This window comes from Salvelinus sp. IW2-2015, linkage group LG31, assembly GCF_002910315.2.
Source record: "Salvelinus sp. IW2-2015 linkage group LG31, ASM291031v2, whole genome shotgun sequence".
In the NCBI taxonomy this organism is placed as follows: domain Eukaryota; kingdom Metazoa; phylum Chordata; class Actinopteri; order Salmoniformes; family Salmonidae; genus Salvelinus; species Salvelinus sp. IW2-2015.
The window spans coordinates 6,216,967-6,240,728 of NC_036870.1; the positions used below are offsets into that span (position 1 = coordinate 6,216,967).

General features: G+C 45.1%; 1 protein-coding gene across 3 annotated transcripts in view; it reads right to left on the reverse strand.

Annotated features, from left to right (window-relative positions):
- Positions 1-23,762, reverse strand: part of samd12 (sterile alpha motif domain containing 12) — a 127,503-nt gene that overhangs the window by 57,030 nt on the left and 46,711 nt on the right. For all 3 annotated transcript variants that reach the window (XM_023976471.2, XM_023976472.2, XM_023976470.2), the window contains exon 4: positions 7,138-7,278. In XM_023976471.2, the coding sequence (XP_023832239.1) occupies positions 7,138-7,278 (141 nt within the window). The remainder of the gene's footprint in view (positions 1-7,137; positions 7,279-23,762) is intronic.

Consider the following 23,762-nt stretch of genomic DNA (forward strand, 5'->3'; position numbering starts at 1 on the left):
TTACTATTGACAGTTACAGCTGATTTTGGGATTGTATATCGATTTGCTTTCCTTAAATATAAGTCATCTGATTTATTAGTTTCAGTCTGAGGTGTTTAATCAAACTTGTCGCACTCCGCTCCTGATAGAGGATAAATTCTACAAATCGGTCTCCTGAATTAGCCTTCTATGCATGAGCGCCCAGCTGGCACACGTGCACTAGGCCTGAGCTAGTTTTCCCCAGCTAAACTAGCGGAACTATGCTAGTTTTCCCCAGCTAAACTAGCGGAACTATGCTAGTTTTCCCCAGCTAAACTAGCGGAACTATGCTAGTTTTCCCCAGCTAAACTAGCGGAACTATGCTAGTTTTCCCCAGCTAAACTAGCGGAACTATGCTAGTTTTCGTCCTCATTACCAAACCCTCAAATACTGCACCCTCAACTTCAAAACTCCTTTGCTAGTTATATAATCACGTAACTAAGACATTTGCTGGAAATTAACTTGAATAGTCACCGGTTCGAGATGACGGTGACAGTGGCGAAGGACATCATTGCTACTTAACGCGGATCCAAGTTCAGTTTTGAGATCCACCGGCGTCATTAGTGTCGGGTTAAGATGGACGATTCTGAATGGTCTTGGAACTGTGACAACGGGCAGCCTCTCCCCGCTTGGCTCATTGGGATATGTTGTGATTTTGCCAACACAGCCAGATACTGTATGTAGACAGTCTTGTACCCTTAACCTTTTTTTTTTCAACTGACGATCATATGTTGTTTCAAATCTGACTTGATTAATATAATGAGTAATCCAGGAATGTCACAAGGTAATTGACACAAGAAAACTCTACAGATCGCAATGACTAGAATGAATGGGTAAATGACTTCCGGACACGAAGGGTCCGTGGAGCTCCTACTCTTCCTCAACACTCTATAAGAGTCCTATAGCAACCCTCCATATAGGGTTGGCGCCAGCAGCCAAGGCCCAGGGATATATAATGGCTGTCCTCGGCTGGTGGTGCAACAGTAAGTCGTCCCTCTTAGGTATTGACCCAGGTTGGCTAGATCATGAGTGAATGCTGGGAAGCTGACTTCATGTGCCTGACTGCCTGGGCGGGCAGGCGTCTTGACTCCTGAGTGGCCGGTGGTGGTCGGGACGGCTGTCTACAGACTGAGTGGAACCAGCTACGGCAGGGTGATGCCTTTTTAACGCTCTTCGTTTCGCCGTAAACTGATGAATGTGGCTCAACGGGGTGAAACTTAAAACCGCCATGACCAGATGATAAAAAAACAATCAAGATTTTTTGGGGCTTTAAAATCGACCTTCCGGGTCATTATTGTTGCAAAGTTCAGTGCATGGATTTGCAGAGTAACAGTTTATCTGTAATAATAGTCTACTATGTTCACAACAGTTTCCATTTCTGATAAACTCATTTTCGTATAATGTCAATGTCCATGCTCTCTATAAAGGTCCATTGTAGGACATGAAACTAATAAAGCCTTTGCCTCTAGAGTCTATAGCATCAGCTAACAGATCAGAACCGTAGCACTGCCTTGACAGGGAGTCTGTTTGAAATATCTCTGTGCTTCTACCAAGTTCAAAGGTCGAAGGTGATGCTGCAGAGAGACTCACGTATGACTACAGTACCATCAGTGCCTCTGGCTATTCTACCTGCATGCGCTCTCGCTGCCCTGGGTATTCCATAGCGGTGCCCTCTCTCCTTCAGCTTCATTAACAGATCTGCACGTGTTGTTCATGCTTCACTGCCCTACTGCTCTGACATCCTTGAGAGAGCGCAGGTTAGAAGGTTTTGTTGTATTCTTGTATTCCCTGCTTCTCCCGGGATAAAACCAAATGAAATGTGCTTTGGCAGCTAACCTTGACGTTCTTCAACTCCCTCTACGCGAGTAGGCAGGGAAACCAAAGGAGAAAGAAAATGTCCGCTGCACACTCGCAGTCCGGTCTAAAGCATTTGTGAGGGAGCACAGTGGCTCTAATTGGTAACCTAAGCAGGGAGCCTTTACTCCATATTGAGGGGAATTGTTGCCGGAGGTTATCAAAAGGTAGAACTATTCTTTTCAAATGCCATAGTGTTTTGTTCCAGGCTCGTTTCAAAACACCTGGGGTACATTTCCCACTCATTACCAACTGTGGGGAGGCTGATATAGCTTCATTGCCGAGGCCCCTCTCAACACGGTGCAAATAAATGGAGTAAATGGAGTCTGGGCCTTTAAAAAATAGAGAAATAATTATTTCCTGTATTTCATAACATTTATTAGCATGTGGGCTGTGTAGCTACATTGTCTCTCACCGTGGGTAGCCGAGCTTTCAGACATTAGCGGCTAATGAGCGAGGGCTCCGAGGCAATTTCACGAACAATGCGGCCACGTTACTTTGCTACATAATGACACCTAACCTTTCAAATATGAGCCACGATTGGTACCTAATATGTAGTGCCACCTAACGCAAACTTGTGTTTCAAGTTTAAAATAGGGAGTAACCAAACTGAGGACTTCATTAAAATAGTGATATTATGCCACTCAGCTTCTGTCTTATAGGTAAGAATTACATCTAAAGGCATTTCCCTTTTTCTTCACGTTAATCATATCTTGCCGACGTTCCGGTGCAGATAGGGTCTCTTTGGGGGGGGGGGATCTCGCTGACAGGAAATTTAAAAAAAGAACACCATACAGGGAGAGAGACAGAGTAAAAGAGGGGGAGAGAAGGGGGAGACTGAGGAGTTTTCATGGCTAGTGACTCCACAGAAGACAGCAGCCTGCCAAGCAGAGAGCTCAGATAATGAGGCCTCTCAGTTCAGCCTCTTACTCCAGAGTAAATGCATTCTATTCACTAAAGACTCCAAGGAAAGACACTACCCCCCGGAGACTCCTTTGGAGTAAAGACAACTGTATATTTCGCTAAAGACTCCAGAGTCAAGACTCTAAATCAGAGGTGCCAAACCTTAGAGATCCTATTAAATTACTATTATTAGTGTTTTAATTTCTAATTCTGTGTCAAACATACATACCCATTCAATCCGGCCTGGAAGGTGGTTTGAGTAATATCTATATTTTATTTATCACTAAATATCACCAAGTGAAGACATTCCTATGAGGCCATAGAGCAGGGAGAGGTATAATTCATTAAGGAGCCTGGAGCAAGAAAACTCTGCACTTTAGACTACGGGGCAAAGACTCTTCATTAAAGAAAACACTCTTGCTTAAGAATACAGTGAGATCAGAGACCGTTTTAACCAGTGACCTACAGCAAAGGCAATAGGTGACGTGGACTGCAGAATTTAGTTAATGTTGCTACTAAAGTTATCGTTCTTCTAACATAGTAACCAAAGTGTTTCCTGCTATATCCATCTCCACCGATTAGTCCAATACACTTGACGGATAACTTGGTATCAAACTCTTTGTGCTGTGTCATTCAAGTTCCTAAGAGTAATGCAGTCACTTGCATCCAATGGCATGTTAATGAGGTTTGCCTCTAATAAAGAGTTACTATCGGAGTTATGCATCGTTTATGGCCATGAAATTCAATACAGAGGGGACAATATTTTTGAACAACTAACCGCTAACTTTCCAGTCTATGGAGCGCAGAGATTCAATACAGCCTAATGTGAACTACCCACAACTGTTTGAAAAAAAATATGGACAGACCTACTCACTTTTGACCATTTTCTACATTGCAGAATAATAGTGAAGAAATCAAAACTATGAAATAACACATGTAGTAACCAACAACAACAACAAAAAAGTGTTCAACAAATCAAAATATATTTTATATTTGAAATTCTTCAAAGTAGCCACCCTTTGCCTTGATGACAGCTTTGCATTCTCCCAACCAGCTTCATGATGTAGTCACCTGGAATGCATTGTTAAGTTCAGAGTTCAGGCTTGGATCCATTTTGAACATCCATGTACCTGAAGGTGAACAAACTATGTTATGAAAGTATACTTTCAGGTACATGGATGTTCAAAATGGATCCAAGCCTGAACTCTTTACTCTCAATCTCATGAAAGACGTTGTGCACAAATTCCAACTACATCAGTTAATGCCAAATCATATTAGTGATACTGTACTGTAAGAGGAAGGTGGGTTGCTACAACCGTTACTACAACCGTTGCTACAAAGTTATGAAAATGGAACTGCCCGTTTAGGCAAACAATGACACTATCACGCTTTACTAATGTGCTCCGCAGTCTAAAAACCTTCTTTCCCTAACTTGACTACTATTGTTTAGCGAAAGGACAACTCTCCCTTTTTGTTGATAAAAAGTAGAGAATCCTTCAGAATCATCCCTCTGGTGTGGAAACGATGAAGGGAGTGAGAGATGGGAATCCATTTTCCTCCCATGGCCCACTGTGCCTTAAAGGTTAATCACTACACCAGCGATCTCCTCTCCTCATCTCTCCTTCAGTCTCTACTTTTCTCACAAAAAAAACAAAAAAAACATGTCACTTTTCTCAACTTCCCTCACCATTAGGTGCTTTCCAGCTGTTAGCCTTCCCACACATTTATTCCAAATGTGTCTGAAGTACACTGTCTCTCCTCTGTTTCAGGCTCTCTCCCTCTATCATCTTGTCACCCTCCTTCAGTGTTTGCTTCCCCCACAATTGACCCACCGAGCACTTTCCGCAGTATATGCACTAAAACTAGTTCTCCTCTGTCCATCTCCTTCCCTCAATCTCTTCCTTTTCGCAGTTCCTCCTTTCTTCACACCAATCACCATTTCTCTCTCCTTCTCTCACCTCCTCTCTTCCCTCACTGTTCTAATTCTCACTACTCCTCTCACAGCAGTATTTCTAGTAGCACAAGCTTCAGCGTTCTAGGGACAAAGAGGCCCCTCTCTACCCCTTTTGTTCTCCCTTCTTTCAACTCTTTCCCAGCAGTAGCACCTACAGTGGACTTGCCCGGGGGCCCTAGTCTGTTCCTGCCTATCCACTGGTCTTTCTCTCTCCCCTCCCGCTCTCTGCTCGTCAGCACTGCAAGGCCAAAACAAGTGGCAAGAGAGAGAAGAGTGGCAATAAGAAAAGGGCATCAAAAGCGAAAACACAACTCCAACTGTTTTCCTGGAATTCATGATGAGAACAGTTTCCCAGTATTTGGGTTTCGCCCCCGAGGCAAAAGCGGTCTGCGTTGACAGCAAGAGACAAGTTGATGGGGATGAGGCTGATTCCAGTTGCCAGTGGTGATGTGGGCGTGTCAGTGCGAGTGATTCTGAGGAGAGACGAATCGCTAAGAATGACTGGATGTGAGGGGGTCAGTTACTCAGTGTTGGGCTTGGACGATGATCTGATATGGGGAGACAGACTGTAGAGAGTAGGTCCCAGAAACACACACATAAATTGGCTGTAGTGCTGATTGGGGCAGGTGGCTGTCTGCCTAGAGAACAATTTAAACTGATTGAATGTAAAGACACACGACCATGCAATCAGGTGAGTGAAATGACCTATCATTTCACAGGCTATCATTTTTAAAGCTGGTCACTGGTCAAACAGGAATTATCATGACCAATGACAGGGGTTTTATGATGTGCATCCCAAATGGCACCCTAATCATTATATTCCTACTGTTGGTCAACAGTAGTGCACTATATAGGGAATAGGGGGCCATTTGAGACACTACCACACAGAATGGATATCTTTTTATTTATTTTTATATATCCTCAGCAATCTACACACACACACACACACACACACACACACACACACACACACACACACACACACACACACACACACACACACACAACTACCCCAAAATGACAAAGCGAAAACAGGAATACCTTATTTACATAAATATTCAAGCCCTTTGCTATGAGACTCGAAATTGAGCTCAAATGCATCCTGTTTCCATTGATCAACCTTGAGATGTTTCTGAAACTTGGAGCCCACCTGTGGTAAATTCAATTGATTGGACATGATTTGGAAAGGCACACACCTGTCTATATAAGGTCCTACAGTTGACAGTGCATGTCAGACCAAAAACCAAGCAATGAGGTCGAAGGAATTGTCCATAGAGCTCCAAGCCAGGATTGTGTCGAGGCACAGATCTGGGGAAGGATACCAAAAAATGTCTGCAGCATTGAAGGTCCCCAAGAACACAGTGGCCTCCATCATTCTTAAATGAAAGAAGTTTGGAACCACCGAGTCCCTTCCTAGAGCTGCCCGCCCAGCCAAACTGAGCAATCGGGGGAGAAGGGCCTTGGTCAAGGAGGTGACCAAGAACCCGATGGTCACTCTGACCCGAGCTCCTCTGTGGAGATTGGAGAACCTTCCAGACGGACAACCATCTCTGCAGGACTCTACCAATCAGGCCTTTTGGTAGAGTGGCTAGACGGAAGCCACTCCTCAGTAAAAGGCACATGACAGCCTACTTGGAGTTTGACAAAAGGAACCTAAAGACTCTCAGACCATGAGAAACCAAGATTGAATTCTATAGACAATGCCAAGCGTCCCGTCTGGAGGAAACCTGGAACCATCTCTACGGTGAAGCATGGTGGTGGCAGCTTCATGCTGTGGGGATGTTTTTCAGCGGCATGGACTGGGAGACTAGTCAGGATCGAGGCAAAGATGAACGGAGCAAAGTACAGAGATATCCTTGATGAAAACCTGCTCCARAGCGCTCAGGACCTCAGACTGGGGCAAAGGTTAATCTTCCAGCAGGACAACGACCCTAAGCACACAGCCAAGACAGCGCAGGAGTGGCTTTGGGACAGGTCTCTGAATGTCCTTGAGTGGCCCAGCCAGAGCCCGGACTTGAACCCGATCGAACATCTCTGGAGATACCTGAAAATAGCTGTGCAGCAATGCTCCCCATCCAACCTGACAGAGCTTGAGAGGTCCTGCTGAGAGGAATGGGAGAAACTCCCCAAATACAGGTGTGCCAAGCTTGTAGCGTCATACCCAAGAAGACTCGATGCTGTAATGGCTGCAAAAAGGTGCTTCAACAAAGTACTGAGTAATGGGTCTGAATACTTATGTTAATGTGATATAAAACATTTTTTTTTACAACTTTGTCATTATGGGGTATTGTGTGTAGATTGATGAGGAAAAACATTTTTTTTAATCCATTTTAGAATAAAGGCTGTAACGTAACAAAATGTGGGGGAAAATCTACGGGTCTGAATACTTTCCCGAATGCGCTGTATACCTTGCGTGAGTAGTTGCAGGGTTCGGACTTCCTCTCTGACGCGGAGCTGCAGGACCTGCTGGAGGATGTACTGCCGTTGGCCCTCCTGCATGATGCCCATTCGCTCCAGCTTCCTGTCCGTCAATCTCATCAGAGCCCGTCCTGGATGGAAAGAGGGAGAGAAAGAGAGCGAAAGAAAGGTTAAAACCAACCCCTCATGAGATAAGACTGATGCGTCTCTCCCACCCAAAATAAACACCATAAGTAACAATGTATATTTAATGAAATTGATCAATTGTTTGGATTTGGATCACACTTCAGATCTCTGAAGCACCTCAAAGTGAACTAAAGCATAACTGACCGAAAAAGACTGTCTCTCTGAATGCTGCCTTCAACTGCATTCAACTTTGCTACATACAATAAGCTGCACAATATATACATCCATGAAATATCCCATTTACATTATGTGTAGATCTCATCAAGGGGACTATTCTCAAACCATGATTCTCTAGTTCAGGGTTCCCCAACTGGCAGCCAGTGGGCCAAATTAGTTTTCTGAGCAAAAAAAAAAGCATATATATATTTTTTTATGTTCAGTGCTTGACATGTAAAAACACCAGGAAATCAGCTCCAAGTAATTTAAATTTCCAATCAAAATAGAGAGACGTGATCATATACAAATGTAAGCAAGGTTTGAAATTATTGTGTTTTAGTCAAATATATCAGTTTGGTCTTCTTGCGGTCAATCTGCAGTCTACAAATGATTTGTAATTACGTTCCGGCCCCACGACCATCTGCTCAAGAAAAAAAAGAAGCATCTAGTTGATGATCCCTGCTCTAGTCTATCCATTCAATACATGTTATTCAATTTCTGCGCGGGTATGCTAGCAGGTAGCGTCGAGCAGCCAACGATGAACCACTGAAGAAATATCTTCATCTTGCGACATAACATACTTAACATAATTATTCATCTTTCACCCATAGGCACCTCCTTCTGGGAGCTCTTGATTTTATTATCCCTAATTTAATGTTCTTTAATATAATTTGTTTTAAAAAAGTGGCGGATTTCATCCGGTAATAAAAATGCAGTGGAGAAAGTACAGTCTAATTAATTACGCTCGTTATGGAAGGCCTTTGTGGCAGTGTGCGGGATTGGGGAGCTAGATAGTAGATAATTCCCGGTGATTACTATGCATAAATCCGACCCCTGTAGAGCCCATTGCTCGTTTACCCTAATGACTCTGGGCTCCGGATCGCTCTTCCTGATTGGCTAGCAGCCGTTAACTTTCCCTGGTTTACGGTCTCACAGCGGGTCTACGGCGGTGTGACTGTCACATGCTCTCTCTTTCATCCCCGAGCTCCTTCCTCCCATCCACTCCTCCAACAGCACTGTAGATTTTCATAACGATTTGTTACTTAACGACTTTGTGTATATTTACTTTCTCTGACACGGCTCATTATTTGAGATAACAAAAATAACAAAAAAGGGTGTTTTGTGAAAGCATTGTAGGCTAGGTCGTCTTCTGAAAGTCACTTTTGGTGATTTATTACAGTTTTAGGCTTTATGCAACCATAAATTACCACACAAAGAGATCCCTTAGACAAGCTACAGTAGGCTGTGTGTTGGTGGTATAAAGCTGACAGCATTGTAGAGCTGGGACGATAAACCGAAAATTACCAACACCATACCGATCACTTATCGCAGGCCTTTTGCTGATATTGTTCATTACAATAAGTAGCCTATACTAGAGAAATGTGAAGTTTGAAATAAATAACTTTGCTAATATGGGTATTCGTTAAATGCGACAATTGATGGCTACAACCATCAAACTACTATTTATTTATCATTTATCATTTATCAGTGGATCATTTATCGCCCTCCAGGTTCCCTTGGAGAGTTCATCAATGAGCTTGACGCCCTGATAAGTTCCTTTCCTGAGGATGGCTCACCTCTCACAGTTCTGGGTGACTTTAACCTCCCCACGTCTACCTTTGACTCATTCCTCTCTGCCTCCTTCTTTCCACTCCTCTCCTCTTTTGACCTCACCCTCTCACCTTCCCCCCCTACTCACAAGGCAGGAATACGCTTGACCTCATCTTTACTAGATGCTGTTCTTCCACTAATCTCATTGCAACTCCCCTCCAAGTCTCCGACCACTACCTTGTATCCTTTTCCCTTCGCTCTCATCAAACACTTCACACTGCCCTACTCGGGATGGTATCGCGCCGGTCCAACCTTCGCTCTCTCTCCTCCCCTCTCTCTCCTCTTCATCCTATCATCTCTCCCTCTGCTCAAACTTCTCCAACCTATTTCTCCTGATTCTGTCGCCTCCTCAACCTCCTCTCCTCCTTTCTGCATCCTTTGACTCTCTATGTCCCCTATCCTCCAGGCGGCTCGGTCCTCCCCTCCGCTCCGTGGCTTGACGACTCATTGCGAGTCACAGAACAGGGCTCCGGGCAGCCGAGCGGAAATGGAGGAAAACTCGCTCTGCGGACTGGCATCTTTCACTCCCTCCTTCTACATTCTCTTTCTGTCTCTGCTGCTAGCCAATTTCTACACATCTAATTCCAAGCATCTGCCTCTAACTAGGAAGCTCTTTTCGCACCTTCTCCTCCTCCTGAATCCTCTCCCTCCTCCCTCTCTGCTGATGACTTGTCAACCATTTTGAAGAAGGTCGACGACATCCGATCCTCGTTTGCTAAGTAACGACACGCTGGTTCTGCTCACACTGCCCTACCTGTCTTTGACCTCTTTCTCCCCTCTCTCTTCCAGATGAAACTCGCGTCTTGTGCGGGCGGCCGCCAACAACCTGCCCGCTTGACCCTATCCCTCCTCTTTTCCAGACAATTTCCGGAGACCCTTCTCCTTACGTTCACGCTCGCTGCATCAACTCCATCCTGACCGCTGGCTATCGTCCTTCCGTCTTCAAGAGGCGAGAGTTGCCCCTTCTGAAAAAACCTACACTGATCCCTGATGTCAACAACTACAGACCAGTATCCTTTTTTTTCTCTCAAAACTCTTGAATGTCGGTCCTTGGCCAGCTTCTGCTATCTCCTCAGAATGACTTCTTGATCCCAAATAGTCGGTTTACGACTAGTCATTCAACTGAGACTGCTCTTCTCTGTGTCAGGAGGCGCTCCGCACTGCTAAAGCTAACTCTCTCTCCTCTGCTCTCATCCTCTTAGACCTATCGGCTGCCTTTGATACTGTGACAATCAATTCCTCTCACCCTCTCGAGCTGGGCATCCTGGCGCGGCCCAGCTCTGGATTGCGTCCTACCTGACAGGTGCTCCTAGCGCTGGCGTGGCGAGAATCTGTCTCCGCCACGTGCTCTCACCACTGGTGTCCCGCCAGGGCTCTGTTTAGGCCTCTCCTTATCGCTATACACAAATACTTTGCTCTGTCATATCCTCACATGGTTCTCTCTATTGTTCTATGCAGACGACACACTTTAATCTTCTCCTTTCCCCCTCTGATAACAGGTGGTGAATCGCATCTCTGCCTTGTCTGGCAGACATATCAGTGTGGATGACGGATAACCACTCAAGCTGAACCTCGCGAAGACGGAGCTGTCTCTTCCTCCCGGGGAAGGACTAGCCGTTCCATGATTCGCCATCACGGTTGACCAGACTCCATTGTGTCCTCACTCCAGTAGTGCTAAGACCTTGAGTGATCTGGCACAACGCTGTGGTTCTTAACTAACAGTAAGGGGTGACCGTTCCTGGTAGGTTCTGTCTACAACATTCGCCAGGATGTACGGACCCTGCCTCACGCAGGAAGGGCGCAGGTCCTACCAGGCTTGTCAAATCTCCGTCTGGGATTACTCGCAACTCGCTTGTTGCTGCGGCTCCATGCCTGTGCCATTAAACACCCGTAATTGATTGGCAGAACGTCACGCAGCCCGGTGCTGGTTGTTTCAACTTTCCCAAGTTCTCGGGCACGTCACCCGCTCCTCCGTTTCCATGGGCTCCAGTTGAAGCTCGCATCCCGTTAAAGACCAATGGTGCTTGGCCTACGGAGCTGTGAGGGGAAGGCACCATCCGTACTTCAGGTCTGATCACCCTACTACCAAACGAAGGGCACCTGCGGTTCATCCACCTCTGGCCTGCCTCGCTCCTACTCTGAGGAAGTACAGTCTCCGTCAGCCGTCAAACTGGTTCGCTGCTCTGGCCACCCAAATGGTGGAACAAACTCTCACGACCGCAGCGTCAGCGGAGTCAATCACCACTTCCGGAGACCACCGAAGAACCCCACCCCTTCTCTTTAAGGATACCTAGGTAGGATATAAGTAATCCTTCTACTTAAAAGAGTTAGATGCACTATTGTAAAGTGGTTGTTCCACTGGATATCATAAGGTGAATGCACCAATTTGTAAGTCGCTCTGGATAAGAGCGTCTGCTAAATGACTTAAATGTAAAATGTAAATGTACTAGTAGTTGTAGTTTAAAAATATAAACCCAGCAGATTAAGGTTATAAACGTATCGTTATCGCATCAGTTCAAGAAATGTATCACGATATTGGTTTTTGCCTATATCGCCCAGCACTACAGCATCGGAAAATCTACTCTGCCAAAACACTTTATTTGCGGATGACTATGGCAAGTGCGGCAAAAACGCTAAATGTGTCCAAAAAATAAAATACAATTGTAATGCCAGCTCCTGTATGGTTTAATGATGACTACTACACAAATACAAAGTCGCTAACTATAGACATTTTACTGGTCTACGAGGGCCAGTAAAATGGGATGTGAGTGAGAACTACAATATGAACGTTAAAGGATCACTTGAGGAGTCTATAAATAACGACCAACCGTCACTTGGCACCTCATCCGAAATCCGACACAAATCTGCCTTTCAACAGAGACACCTCTTTAGCTTTACCTCATGGCTATCTGTTCTACAAACAAACAGCCATACAGGACGTATGAGAGATAAAGCTTTCAGATCAATGACTAAACAACTGCTATAATAACACATCTTTAGTCATCAACAGCTCAGAGTTAAAAGGAGATAGGACTGCAACGATTGTGGACAGCTTAAGATGCGTCGAGATAAGAGCAATTCGGAGCCAAGTGGACAGTTTTTTGGCGGCGGTGCCAACATGGCGCCTCTCCTTCCAGTAGCAGCCGGGCGAAACGCCTCTGTGGAGGTCCAGACTTCTCTCTCTCTCTCTCTCTCTCCACTGCGGTTCTGAGTCATTGACTCAACAATCCCACAACAGGGAATTTATCAAACCACAATTAATACACAGAGCAGCGTAGCATGTCCGGGCGAAGAAAGGAGATAGGAGTAGAGGATGAGGTGGAGAACGCCTGAAGAGAGAGAAGAGGAGAGCTGGAGAGAGATTAGGTTGAGAGGGACTGGGTGTGGATTTGAAAAAAAAAGAGAACATAAAAAGTAAGAAAAGAGGAAGAGTGCAGAGGAAGAGGAGACTTGTACAGGACTGACTAGACAACATTGGGTTGAGTGGAATGCTAAGACAAAAGCACAGTGTCTCCAAAATGCGGGACCATTGGGACAGTGGTGGAGTTAGAGTAGCTATTTCCTAAATGGGTCACATCATGGCAGGTAACATTGTTTTATTTAGAGAGTGGTTATGTTACTATTCGAATAATATCATGTCAGTTTTTCGGGTAGTCAAAATTCTTAAAGTAAGTAATTGCTCGACCGATCAGAACGACGCCGATGCACATTGCAAAGGTAAACATGGGACAGGGTGCTTTTCTCTGGTCATTTGTCAGCAACAGCGACAGAGATTTTTGCCATGACAGAAGAACTGCTATTTGAAGTGGGGGAAACAGCATACCGGTGTCAGGGCAGCCTGGACGGCGAAATGCTCAGCAGTAGCTCAACGCACCGTTTTATAAAAACGTCGCAAGGATTATTTCATTTCGACAAATATTTTTCATTGTTAAAATAGGCCTACTCCAAAAATGAACACTCACTCAAGTAATCAAATACCAACGTCCGTTCAGGATATCTGGATATTCGATTAACCGTGCCCTAATGCACGCACACACACACACACACACACACACACAACCACACACACACCACAACACAACCTGACGACAAACACACACACACAACAACACACACACCCACACCACACACACACACAACAACACACACACACACACACACACACACACACACACACACACCACATCTCACACACAAACAACACACACAACACACAGAAGCCTTCGTCTCTCTTCTTCTCGCTCAACTCCTCTACTCTCTCATGACTCACACGCCCAGCTAGAGTAAGGGGGTTTCTATCTGACTCAAGTTGTAATAATTTCCTCTCCTACCGTAGAGCGCCGTCTGATGGCAAACATTGACAGGACCAGCAAGCTCCTTTTTACTTCTCTCCTGTATTCCTACTTATTTTTGGGCCAATTTGACTCAGAGAAAAATGATTTATACACTCTGCCTCCTTCAGTTGCACAATATTCGATTGGATTTAATCTTCTACTCCCACTCTTCTCCACTCTCCAGTAGCTCTGTCGCCCTTCTATATCAAATACCACCTGTAGGCCGTTGGCTGGCGTGTCTTACGCTCTGCCCTCCTCTCACTGTCCGCCCTCTATATTCATTACCTCAACCTGCCTGGGAATGAGGCCTTGGCCTCCTCCTCATCCAAATATGAGTTACTATTGAAAATGACTTCTCCCCCTATAAAAGTACAGACACTGTAATATACCATTAAATCAAGTCATTACATTTTCATAAAATCTACATATATCAAACCTATACAGCAGTCACACACACACACACAGAAGCCCACGGAACAGGAGTTAGATCTAATTGGGCAGGGGAGTGAGACCTCCCTCAGTGTGGGCTGCTGGCAGATTTAATCTATGGCCTGGCACAGTCAACCACCGCGGTTTGATGAATGGGGCTTAGAGTGATCAACACACACACGCACCACACACACACCACACACACACACACAACACAACACACACACACACACACACACACACAAGCACACAAGCACACAAGCACACAAGCACACAAGCACACAAGCACCCCTGCGGGATCTGTCCCTTTTTGCATTTGAACCAAAAGCCATGCTAATTACTGCTCTGTGGAGCAGCAGAGGGTGAGGACAGGGGCACAAAAGCAGCAAATTAACCTCACTTTCCCAACTCTCTCCAAATGGCTCCAGTCAGCAAACACACATGTGTTTGACAGTACGAGCTGGGCTGGCTGGAGCTGGAGATAGAGGGGGAGAATGTAGATCTCCTAGATAAAACCTTCAGACACAGCTGCATGTGTGGGTCTTCTGTGTAAGTGGGTATAGACTACTGAATGTCTCAGGAGTCTCTGGTTACCTTCCACATATGCAATAATTCCTTTCATGCAATGAACAATACATCCTTATCAACGTAATATTCTATAATGGTCTAAAACTGGTGGTCTGTGAGCCAGATCTGGCCCACGAGCCGATTTAATGTGGCCCACTGTCGTCTAAGTAAATATGAGAGTTAACATTCCCAACACGCTGTGTATACCATCCTTTACTAGTACTTGGCTTACTGGCACACATTACAAATACATGGTGACCATGATGTGACTCTTAGTAACCTAAGCACGATATTCTAAATAAAACTCTGCTCCCAAATGTCCATGAGATGGACTATGCTCTGAGATCGTTTCCAAATGAGATGCTAATGTTATTTTTGACTGGAGAAAAGAGGGGCATCATTCTCAATGGGCTGCAGCCCTCTTCCTGAATGAAGCCAAGCACAGCAGCAGAGGGATAATCAGATGCACAGACTGCAACCTCAGCAGGATGCTAATGCAGAGTCACTGCCCAGCTACAGTATCTGGTCACTAATCGTTGTTTATTAACTAGCACAGAGGAACAATATAATAAATTGTATTTGATTTGTGAGAGGATCAAAATCGTGGCTCTCCAGATCACTCAGATCCAATTGGATCACTTACTATACGTTCGTTCCACTGTCGGAGTATCACTCACAATGTTTTTCTCACAATCATTGAGGATCAATTGCATCCTTCAGAATTCTACATTTAAGATCACTTGGGATTAATCTAACCTCATAATCAAGCAATCCACCCGCTTAGATCCAGACATCGTCAAGACATAATCAAGGCCCACTTAAAAGAAAAATCACCTCATCAGTGGGATGACTAACTGACAATTGCCTCCGTCTCTCTTACCCGACTGCTGTCCAGATGGGTCATTTGCTAGGAGATTTAGAGGTCTTCACGGATCCACGTCTACCCAAATACCAGAGACCCGATTGAGGACCCGAGCAGGTCCAGAATTCAAAATAATTTCACAGCTTTGGGTCAGATCTCATTTAATAGTCACAGGTATGTGGGTATGTGTAATTTTAACTGACATACAGATCCAAAGGATACTGCTGCAGTAGAGCGAGCGAGAGAAATTGTATCATTAATAATACGGCTCTTGCTTTTCATGAGAGTGGAACGTGGCGTGTGTAGCTTGCGGTTGGCCAATCATAAGTCCTCAAAGCAGCAATAGGCTACAGTCAGAGAGCCTCGCACCGCGAGGCAAAAGTTAGGAGATATGTAATCAATGGAAAATGGAATTAAAATGACGGAATTGATTGCCTACAATGACCAACAGCCAACAGATTGTCAGGTTGCTACTTAATATTCTGAATGGAGTTGTAGGATGAGAAAGCGCATGCACTGCAGCCTCAGTTAGCCTAGCTTAATTAGCGTCTCCCGGTTTGATGCAATCCAACACCGGTTCTACGTAATCACATTTGATGATAAATAACCTAGCTATGGCAGCTATAGTGCGAGATGGCTTGGTTGGTTGGTTTCTGTCTCCCCTCCCATCCTCCCTGCTCCCCATGTCACTCGCTCACAGTACGGCCCCTCCCGCACCTGCTAGAGTGGCCCCCCTCTCCCTCTAGCTCCGGTTAATAAAGTAGCTTTAAAAATTTAAAATAAACAACATTTTCTGCTGCTTCCCTCACTCGGATCGTCTATACGGAAGGGATCTAGTTGTCCTTTGGTCCATTTGAAACGGGCTTCTATATTCATTTTTATTGATGCATATCGGTTCCGGGTGAGAACGGGTGAACGTTTTTGGACCTGTGAAGACCTCTAAGGAGAATATTCAGGTAGTGTCATGTTTATCAATTAACTTACTAAAATGGTCAACAGTGGAGCCGCTTGCAGGCTGAGCGTCAATAATAAGCATGTAGCCTTTAGCCTGAATGCCTAGTCCTCGGAGAGACATTGGTGTAGTTTATGATGGGCTAGTGCTCATTCCTCAAGTGCTGTTTAGGCCTATGGCCCAGTACACGGGTATATATTTGCTACCCTGTGCAACACGTTCAAATCAGTCTGTGTAGATTATGATTTGAACGTGCTTGGGTAGGTGTCGCACAGGGTAGCAAATGTATATTTGATGAGCTGTGAGAAAGGTGACAAACCATTTAAATGACCCTTCTACTGGGTAATTGTCAAAGACTCCAGTCACCAAAGTCATAGACTGTTCTCTCTGCTAACACACGGCAAGCGGTACCGGAGCACCAAGTCTAGGTCCAAAAGGCTCCTTAATAGCTTCTACCCCCAAGCCATAAGACTGCTGAACAATTAGTCAAAATGGCCACCCGGACTATTTACATTGCATTGATTGGGTCCTAAACAGCACTTGAGGAATGAGCACTAGCCCATCATAACCTACACCGACTGTGATTTGAACATGCCTGGGTAGGTGTCCGACAGGTTGCCACTGTGTAATATGTGCCACTGTGATTTGTAAAGGGAGAGATGGACCGAGGGAGTAGTATAACTTTTAACTTTTACGTTTTACAACATTTATAAGCGGTGGGCAACGTGTTCAACTGGGTTAAGCAGCAGTCAGGGTTTTTCCAGTAGCACATGGTGATACATCAAAACACTCGATATTACAATAAAAGACTACTATCCTTCTTACAGTATGCTCTTACGGAGGTGAACCACGGAATAGAACCAACGCTGTTAAAAACGGCACCATTTCCCTACAGTCACTTTAGATTGTTTGATTCTTACATTTTTGACTGCAGGTGTGTGTCCCAAATGGTACTCTATTCCCTACATTTAAAAAAAACCTTTATTTAACTAGGCAAGTCAGTTAATTAAGAACAAATTCTTATTTACAATGACGGCCTCGGAACAGTGGGTTAAACTGCCTTGTTCAGGGGCAGAACGACAGATTTTTACCTTTGTCAGCTTGGGGATTCGACCTAGCAACCTTTCGGTTACTGGCCCAACGCACTAACCACTAGGCTACCTGCCACATAGTGCACTACTTCTGTCCAGAGCCATATGGGCCCCTATAGGTCAAAAGTAGTGCACTACATATGGAATAGGGTGCCATTTGGGGATACACAGCCCAACTGTCTCATATCTAATCCAATTCCTTTCTTTATCTGTCTGGAGTGGGCGGCCATTGGATCACCATGTTCTAATTCATTCAATGCACCGCTCCATGACAGGGGAGTGCGATTCAATCGACGGCAACCCCTTCACTTCCCTCTTCTGATTACATATGTTTGTGCACCTCTCCGCTAATTACACTTACGCTATCAGTAAATGTGTACTAAACTCATTTACCACACTACGCTGTTTGCTCGCTGCCACGACTCAGTCTTTGTAATTACACAAGATTAGGGGACTAATATCTAATTACACCTTAATATGCTTTAATGCATTTTTAAAAATGACAGCTCGGTGTTAATGTCAAACTCGGAGGCGGTCTTTCGGGAGCGTCGAGAGAGGTGGGGGGGGGGGGGGATCTTGGCAATCGAGGCGCTCGGATGGGAAACATTGATTTTGACTTTGGCTGCCGCTCGACGTTGCTGGCAGGGGATGGCAACCGACGGCTGCATATTGAAGTCGTTCAAAGAAGTGAAAACGTAGTGCTGCTGCAAAGCCCGGAGATGTAAAATATCTTGCACTGTCAGAGCTAGGACATAAATAAGGGACGTGTCAGAGTTATGATTTGTTATGACGCCACCTATTGGCCACCTAAGCTTTCACTTCCTGTTGAATCTGCAGACGTGTTGCTGTGCGTTTTGTTGCTGTGCGTTTTGCTGCCAACTTTACTTTGCTAGCTGACAACTTTACGTTTTTTTGTTTTGTTTTTGTTTTTAATTACCGTTTATATTTTTAGTTTTTTTCCATCGCAACTTTTTTCCCTCATTCAACTTTTTCACTCCGGACGCTTTATCTGGACATGGTTCGTCAACACCTTCAACAGCCAAGCAAGTTAACATAAACATGATGTCTTCTAATTTGCAGTCCGCTGTAACTCATAATATACAGGAGAACGATCGCCTTAGCGCGAGAATAGCTGTGCTACAAGCCCAGCTTCAGACGCAATCGTTAGCAAGGGTAATTTCAGTGTAGGAAAGGAAGAAACAGCGTCTGTGCCACCAGTAAGTACAGATAGTAGTATAAATCCCCCCGCACAGTCCCGCAGCCGGACAACTTTCTCATGGCTTCTGGAGGGAAACGCTGTAGGAATGCTCAACCGGTGTCGCTTATTCAGCCGACAGAAACTTTCAACGGTTCTCCCCATTATGTAGCGAGTCGGAGTCTGAGTCTGAGTCTTCTCTTGTCTCTACTCCTCCCGTTACGGGGTCTGAGACGCCGAAGGCTCCCACCATTAGCTCTGACAAATTGAAAACCCTAGTCATTGGCGACTCCATTACCCGCAGTATTAGACTTAAAGCGAATCACCCACGATCATACACTGTTTACCAGGGGGCAGGGCTACCGACGTTAAGGCTAATCTAAAGATGGTGCTGGCTAAAGCTAAATCTGGCGAGTGTAGAGAGTAATAGGATATTGTTTATCCACGTCGGCACCAACGATGTTAGGATGAAACAGTCAGAGGTCACCAAGTGCAACATAGCTTCAGCGTGTAAATCAGCTAGAAAGATGTGTCGGCATCGAGTAATTGTCTCTGCCCCCTCCCAGTTAGGGGAGTGACGAGCTCTACAGCAGTCTCAGCACTCAATCGCTGGTTGAAAACTGTTTCTGCCCCTCCCAAAAGATAGAATTTGTAGATAATTGGCCCTCTTTCTGGGACTCACCCACAAACAGCCAAGCCTGACCTGCTGAGGAGTGACGGACTCCATCCTAGCTGGAGGGGTGCTCTCATCTTATCTACCAACATAGACAGGGCTCTAACTCCTCTAGCCCCACAATGAAATAGGGTGCAGCCCAGGCAGCAGGCTGTTAGCCAACCTGCCAGCTTAGTGGAGTCTGCCAATAGCACAGTCAGTGTAGTCAACTCAGCCAATACCCATTGAAGACTGTGTCTGTGCCTCGACCTAGGTTGGGCAAAACTAAACATGGCGGTGTTCGCCTTAGCAATCTTATTAGGATAAAGACCTCCTCCATTCCTGCATCATTGAAAGAGATCGTGATACCTCACATCTCAAAATAGGGTTACTTAATGTTAGATCCCTCACTTCAAAGGCAGTCATAGTCAATGAACTAATCACTGATCATAATCTTGATGTGATTGGCCTGACTGAAACATGGCTTAAGCCTGATGAATTTACTGTGTTAAATGAGGCCTCACCTCCTGGTTACACTAGTGACCATATCCCCCGTGCATCCCGCAAAGGCGGAGGTGTTGCTAACATTTACGATAGCAAATTTCAATTTACAAAAAAAAAAATGGCGTTTTCGTCTTTTGAGCTTCTAGTCATGAAATCTATGCAGCCTACTCAATCACTTTTTATAGCTACTGTTTACAGGCCTCCTGGGCCATATACAGCGTTCCTCTCTGAGTTTCCTGAATTCCTATCAGACCTTGTAGTCATAGCAGATATATTCTAATTTTTGGTGATTTAATATTCACATGGAGAAGTCCACAGACCCACTCCAAAAGTCTTTCGGAGCCATTATCGACTCAGTGGGTTTTGTCCAACATGTCTCTGGACCTACTCACTGCCACAGTCATACTCTGGACCTAGTTTTGTCCCATGGAATAAATGTTGTAGATCTTAATGTTTTCCACATAATCCTGGACTATCGACCACCATTTTATTACGTTTGCAATCGCAACAAATAATCTGCTCAGACCCCAACCAAGGAGCATCAAAAGTCGTGCTATAAATTCTCAGACAACACAAAAATTCCTTGATGCCCTTCCAGACTCCTTCTGCCTACCCAAGGACGTCAGAGGACAAAAATCAGTTAACCACCTAACTGAGGAACTCAATTTAACCTTGCGCAATACCCTAGATGCAGTTGCACCCCTAAAAACGAAAACCATTTGTCATAAGAAACTAGCTCCCTGGTATACAGAAAATACCCGAGCTTTGAAGCAAGCTTCCAGGAAATTGGAACGGAAATGGCGCACACCAAACTGGAAGTTTTCCGACTAGCTTGGAAAGACAGTACCGTGCAGTACCGAAGAGCCCTCACTGCTGCTCGCTCATCCTACTTTTCCAACTTAATCGAGGAAAATAAGAACAATCCAAATTTCTTTTTGATACTGTTGCGAAACTAACTAAAAAGCAGCATCCCCAAGAGAGGATGGCTTTCACTTCAGCAGTAATAAATTCATGAACTTTTTTGAGGAAAAGATCATGACCATTAGAAAGCAAATTACGGACTCCTCTTTGAATCTGCGTATTCCTCCAGGGCTTAGCTGTCCTGGATCTGCACAGCTCTGCGAGGGCCTGGGATCGGAGAGAACACTTAAGTGTTTTAGTACTATATCTCTTGACACAATGATGAAAATAATCATGGCTCTCAACCTTCAAGCTGCATACTGGATCCTATTCCTACTAAACTGCTGAAGGAGCTGCTTCCTGTGCTTGGCCCTCCTATGTTGAACATAATAAACAGCTCTCTATCCACCGGATGTGTACCAAACTCACTAAAAGTGGCAGTGATAAAGCCTCTCTTGAAAAAGCCAAACTTGACCCGGAAAAATATAAAAAACTATCGGCCCATATCGAATCTTCCATTCCTCTCAAAGATTTTAGAAAAAGCTGTTGCGCAGCAACTCACTGCCTTTCTGAAGACAAATAATGTATACGAAATGCTTCAGTCTGGTTTTAGACCCCATCATAGCACTGAGACTGCACTTGTGAAGGTGGTAAATGACCTTTTAATGGCGTCAGACCGAGGCTCTGCATCTGTCCTCGTGCTACTAGACTTAGTGCTGCCTTGACACCATCGATCACCACATTCTTTTGGAGAGACTGGAAACCCAAATTGGTCTACACGGACAAGTTCTGGCCTGGTTTAGATCTTACCTGTCGGAAAGATATCAGTTTGTCTCTGTGAATGGTCTGTCCTCTGACAAATCAACTGTACATTTCGGTGTTCCTCAAGGTTCCGTTTTAGGACCACTATTGTTTTCACTATATATTTTACCTCTTGGGGATGTTATTCGAAAAACATAATGTTAACTTTCACTGCTATGCGGATGACACACAGCTGTACATTTCAATGAAACATGGTGAAGCCCCAAAATTGCCCTCGCTAGAAGCCTGTGTTTCAGACATAAGGAAGTGGATGGCTGAAAACTTTCTACTTTTAAACTCGGACAAAACAGAGATGCTTGTTTAGGTCCCAAGAAACAAAGAGATCTTCTGTTAAATCTGAACAATTCATCTTGAGTTGGTTAAAGTCGTCTCAAATAAAACTGTTAAGGACCTCGGCGTTACTCTTGACCCTGATCTCTCTTTTGACGAACATATCAAGACTGTTTCAAGGACAGCTTTTTTCCATCTACGTAACATTGCTAAAATCAGAAATTTTCTGTCCAAAAATGATGCAGAAAAATTAATCCATGCATTTGTTACTTCTAGGTTAGACTACTGCAATGCTCTACTTTCCGGCTACCCGGATAAAGCACTGAATAAACTTCAGTTAGTGCTAAATACGGCTGCTAGAATCCTGACTAGAACCAAGAAATTTGATCATATTACTCCAGTGCTAGCTTCCCTACACTGGCTTCCTGTTAAGGCAAGGGCTGATTTCAAAGTTTTACTGTTAACCTATAAAGCGTTACATGGGCTTGCTCCTACCTATCTTTCCGAGTTGGTCCTGCCGTACATACCAATACGTACGCTACGGTCACAAGACGCAGGCCTCCTAATTGTCCCTAGAATTTCTAAGCAAACAGCGGAGGCAGGGCTTTCTCCTATAGATCTCCATTTTTATGGAACAGTCTGCCTACCCATGTGAGAGACGCAGACTCGGTCTCAACCTTATAAGTCTTTACTGAAGACTTATCTCTTCAGTAGGTCATATGATTGAGTGTAGCCTGGCCCAGGAGTGTGAAGGTGAACGGAAAGGCTCTGGAGCAACGAACCGCCCTTGCTGTCTCTGCCAGGCCGGTTCCCCTCTCTCCACTGGGATTCTCTGCCTCTAACCCTGTTACAGGGGCTGAGTCACTGGCTTGCTGGTGCTCTTTCATGCCGTCCCTAGGAGGGGTGCGTCACTTGAGTGGGTTGAGTTACTGACGTGATCTTCCTGTCTGGGTTGGCGCCCCCCTTGGTTTGTGCTGTGGTGGAGCCCTTTGTGGGCTATACTCGGCCTTGTCTCAGGATTGTAAGTTGGTGGTTGAGGATTACCCTCTAGTGGTGCGGGGGCTGTGCTTTGGCAAAGTGGGTGGGGTTATATCCTTCCTATTTGGCCCTGTCCGGGGGTTTCTTCGGATGGGGCCACAGTGTCTCCTGACCGCTCCTGTCTCAGCCTCCAGTATTTATGCTGCAGTAGTTTGTGTCGGGGGCTAGGGTCAGTTGGTTACCTGGAGTACTCTCCTCCTGTCTTATCCAGTGTCCTGTGTGAATTTTAAGTATGCTCTCTCTAATTCTCTCGTTCTCTCTTTCTCTCTGAGAACCTGAGCCCTAGGACCATACGTCAGGACTACCGGGCATGATGACACCTTGCTGTCCCCAGTCCGCCTGGCCTTGCTGCTATTCCAGTTTCAACTGTTCTGCCTGTGGTTACGGAACCCCTACCTGTCCCAGACCTGCTGTTTTCAACTCTTAATGATCGGCTATGAAAAGCCAACTGAGATTTATTCCTGATTATTATTTGACCATGCTTGTCATTTATGAACATTTTGAAAATCTTGGCTCTCTCTAATTTTCTCCTTCTCTCTTTCTTTCTCTCGGAGGACCTGAGCCCTAGGACCATACGTCGGGACTACCGGCCGTGGTGACTCCTTGCTGTCCCCAGTCCGCCTGGCCTTGCTGCTATTCCAGTTTCAACTGTTCTGCCTGCGGTTATGGAACCCCTACCTGTCCCAGACCTGCTGTTTTCAACTCTTAATGATCGGCTATGAAAAGCCAACAGATTTATTCCTGATTATTATTTGACCATGCTTGTCATTTATGGAAATTTTGAAAATCTTGGCTCTCTCTAATTTTCTCCTCTCTCTTTCTTTCTCTCGGAGGACCTGGGCCCTAGACCAAGTGTCGGGACTGCCGCCCGTGGTGACTCCTTGCTGTCCCCAGTCCGCCTGGCCTTGCTGCTATTCCAGTTTCAGCTGTTCTGCCTGCGGTTATGGAACGCCCACCTGTCCCAGACCTGTTGTTTTTTCAACTCTTGATGATCGGCTATGAAAAGCCAACTGAAAATTATTCATGATTATTATTTGACCATGCTT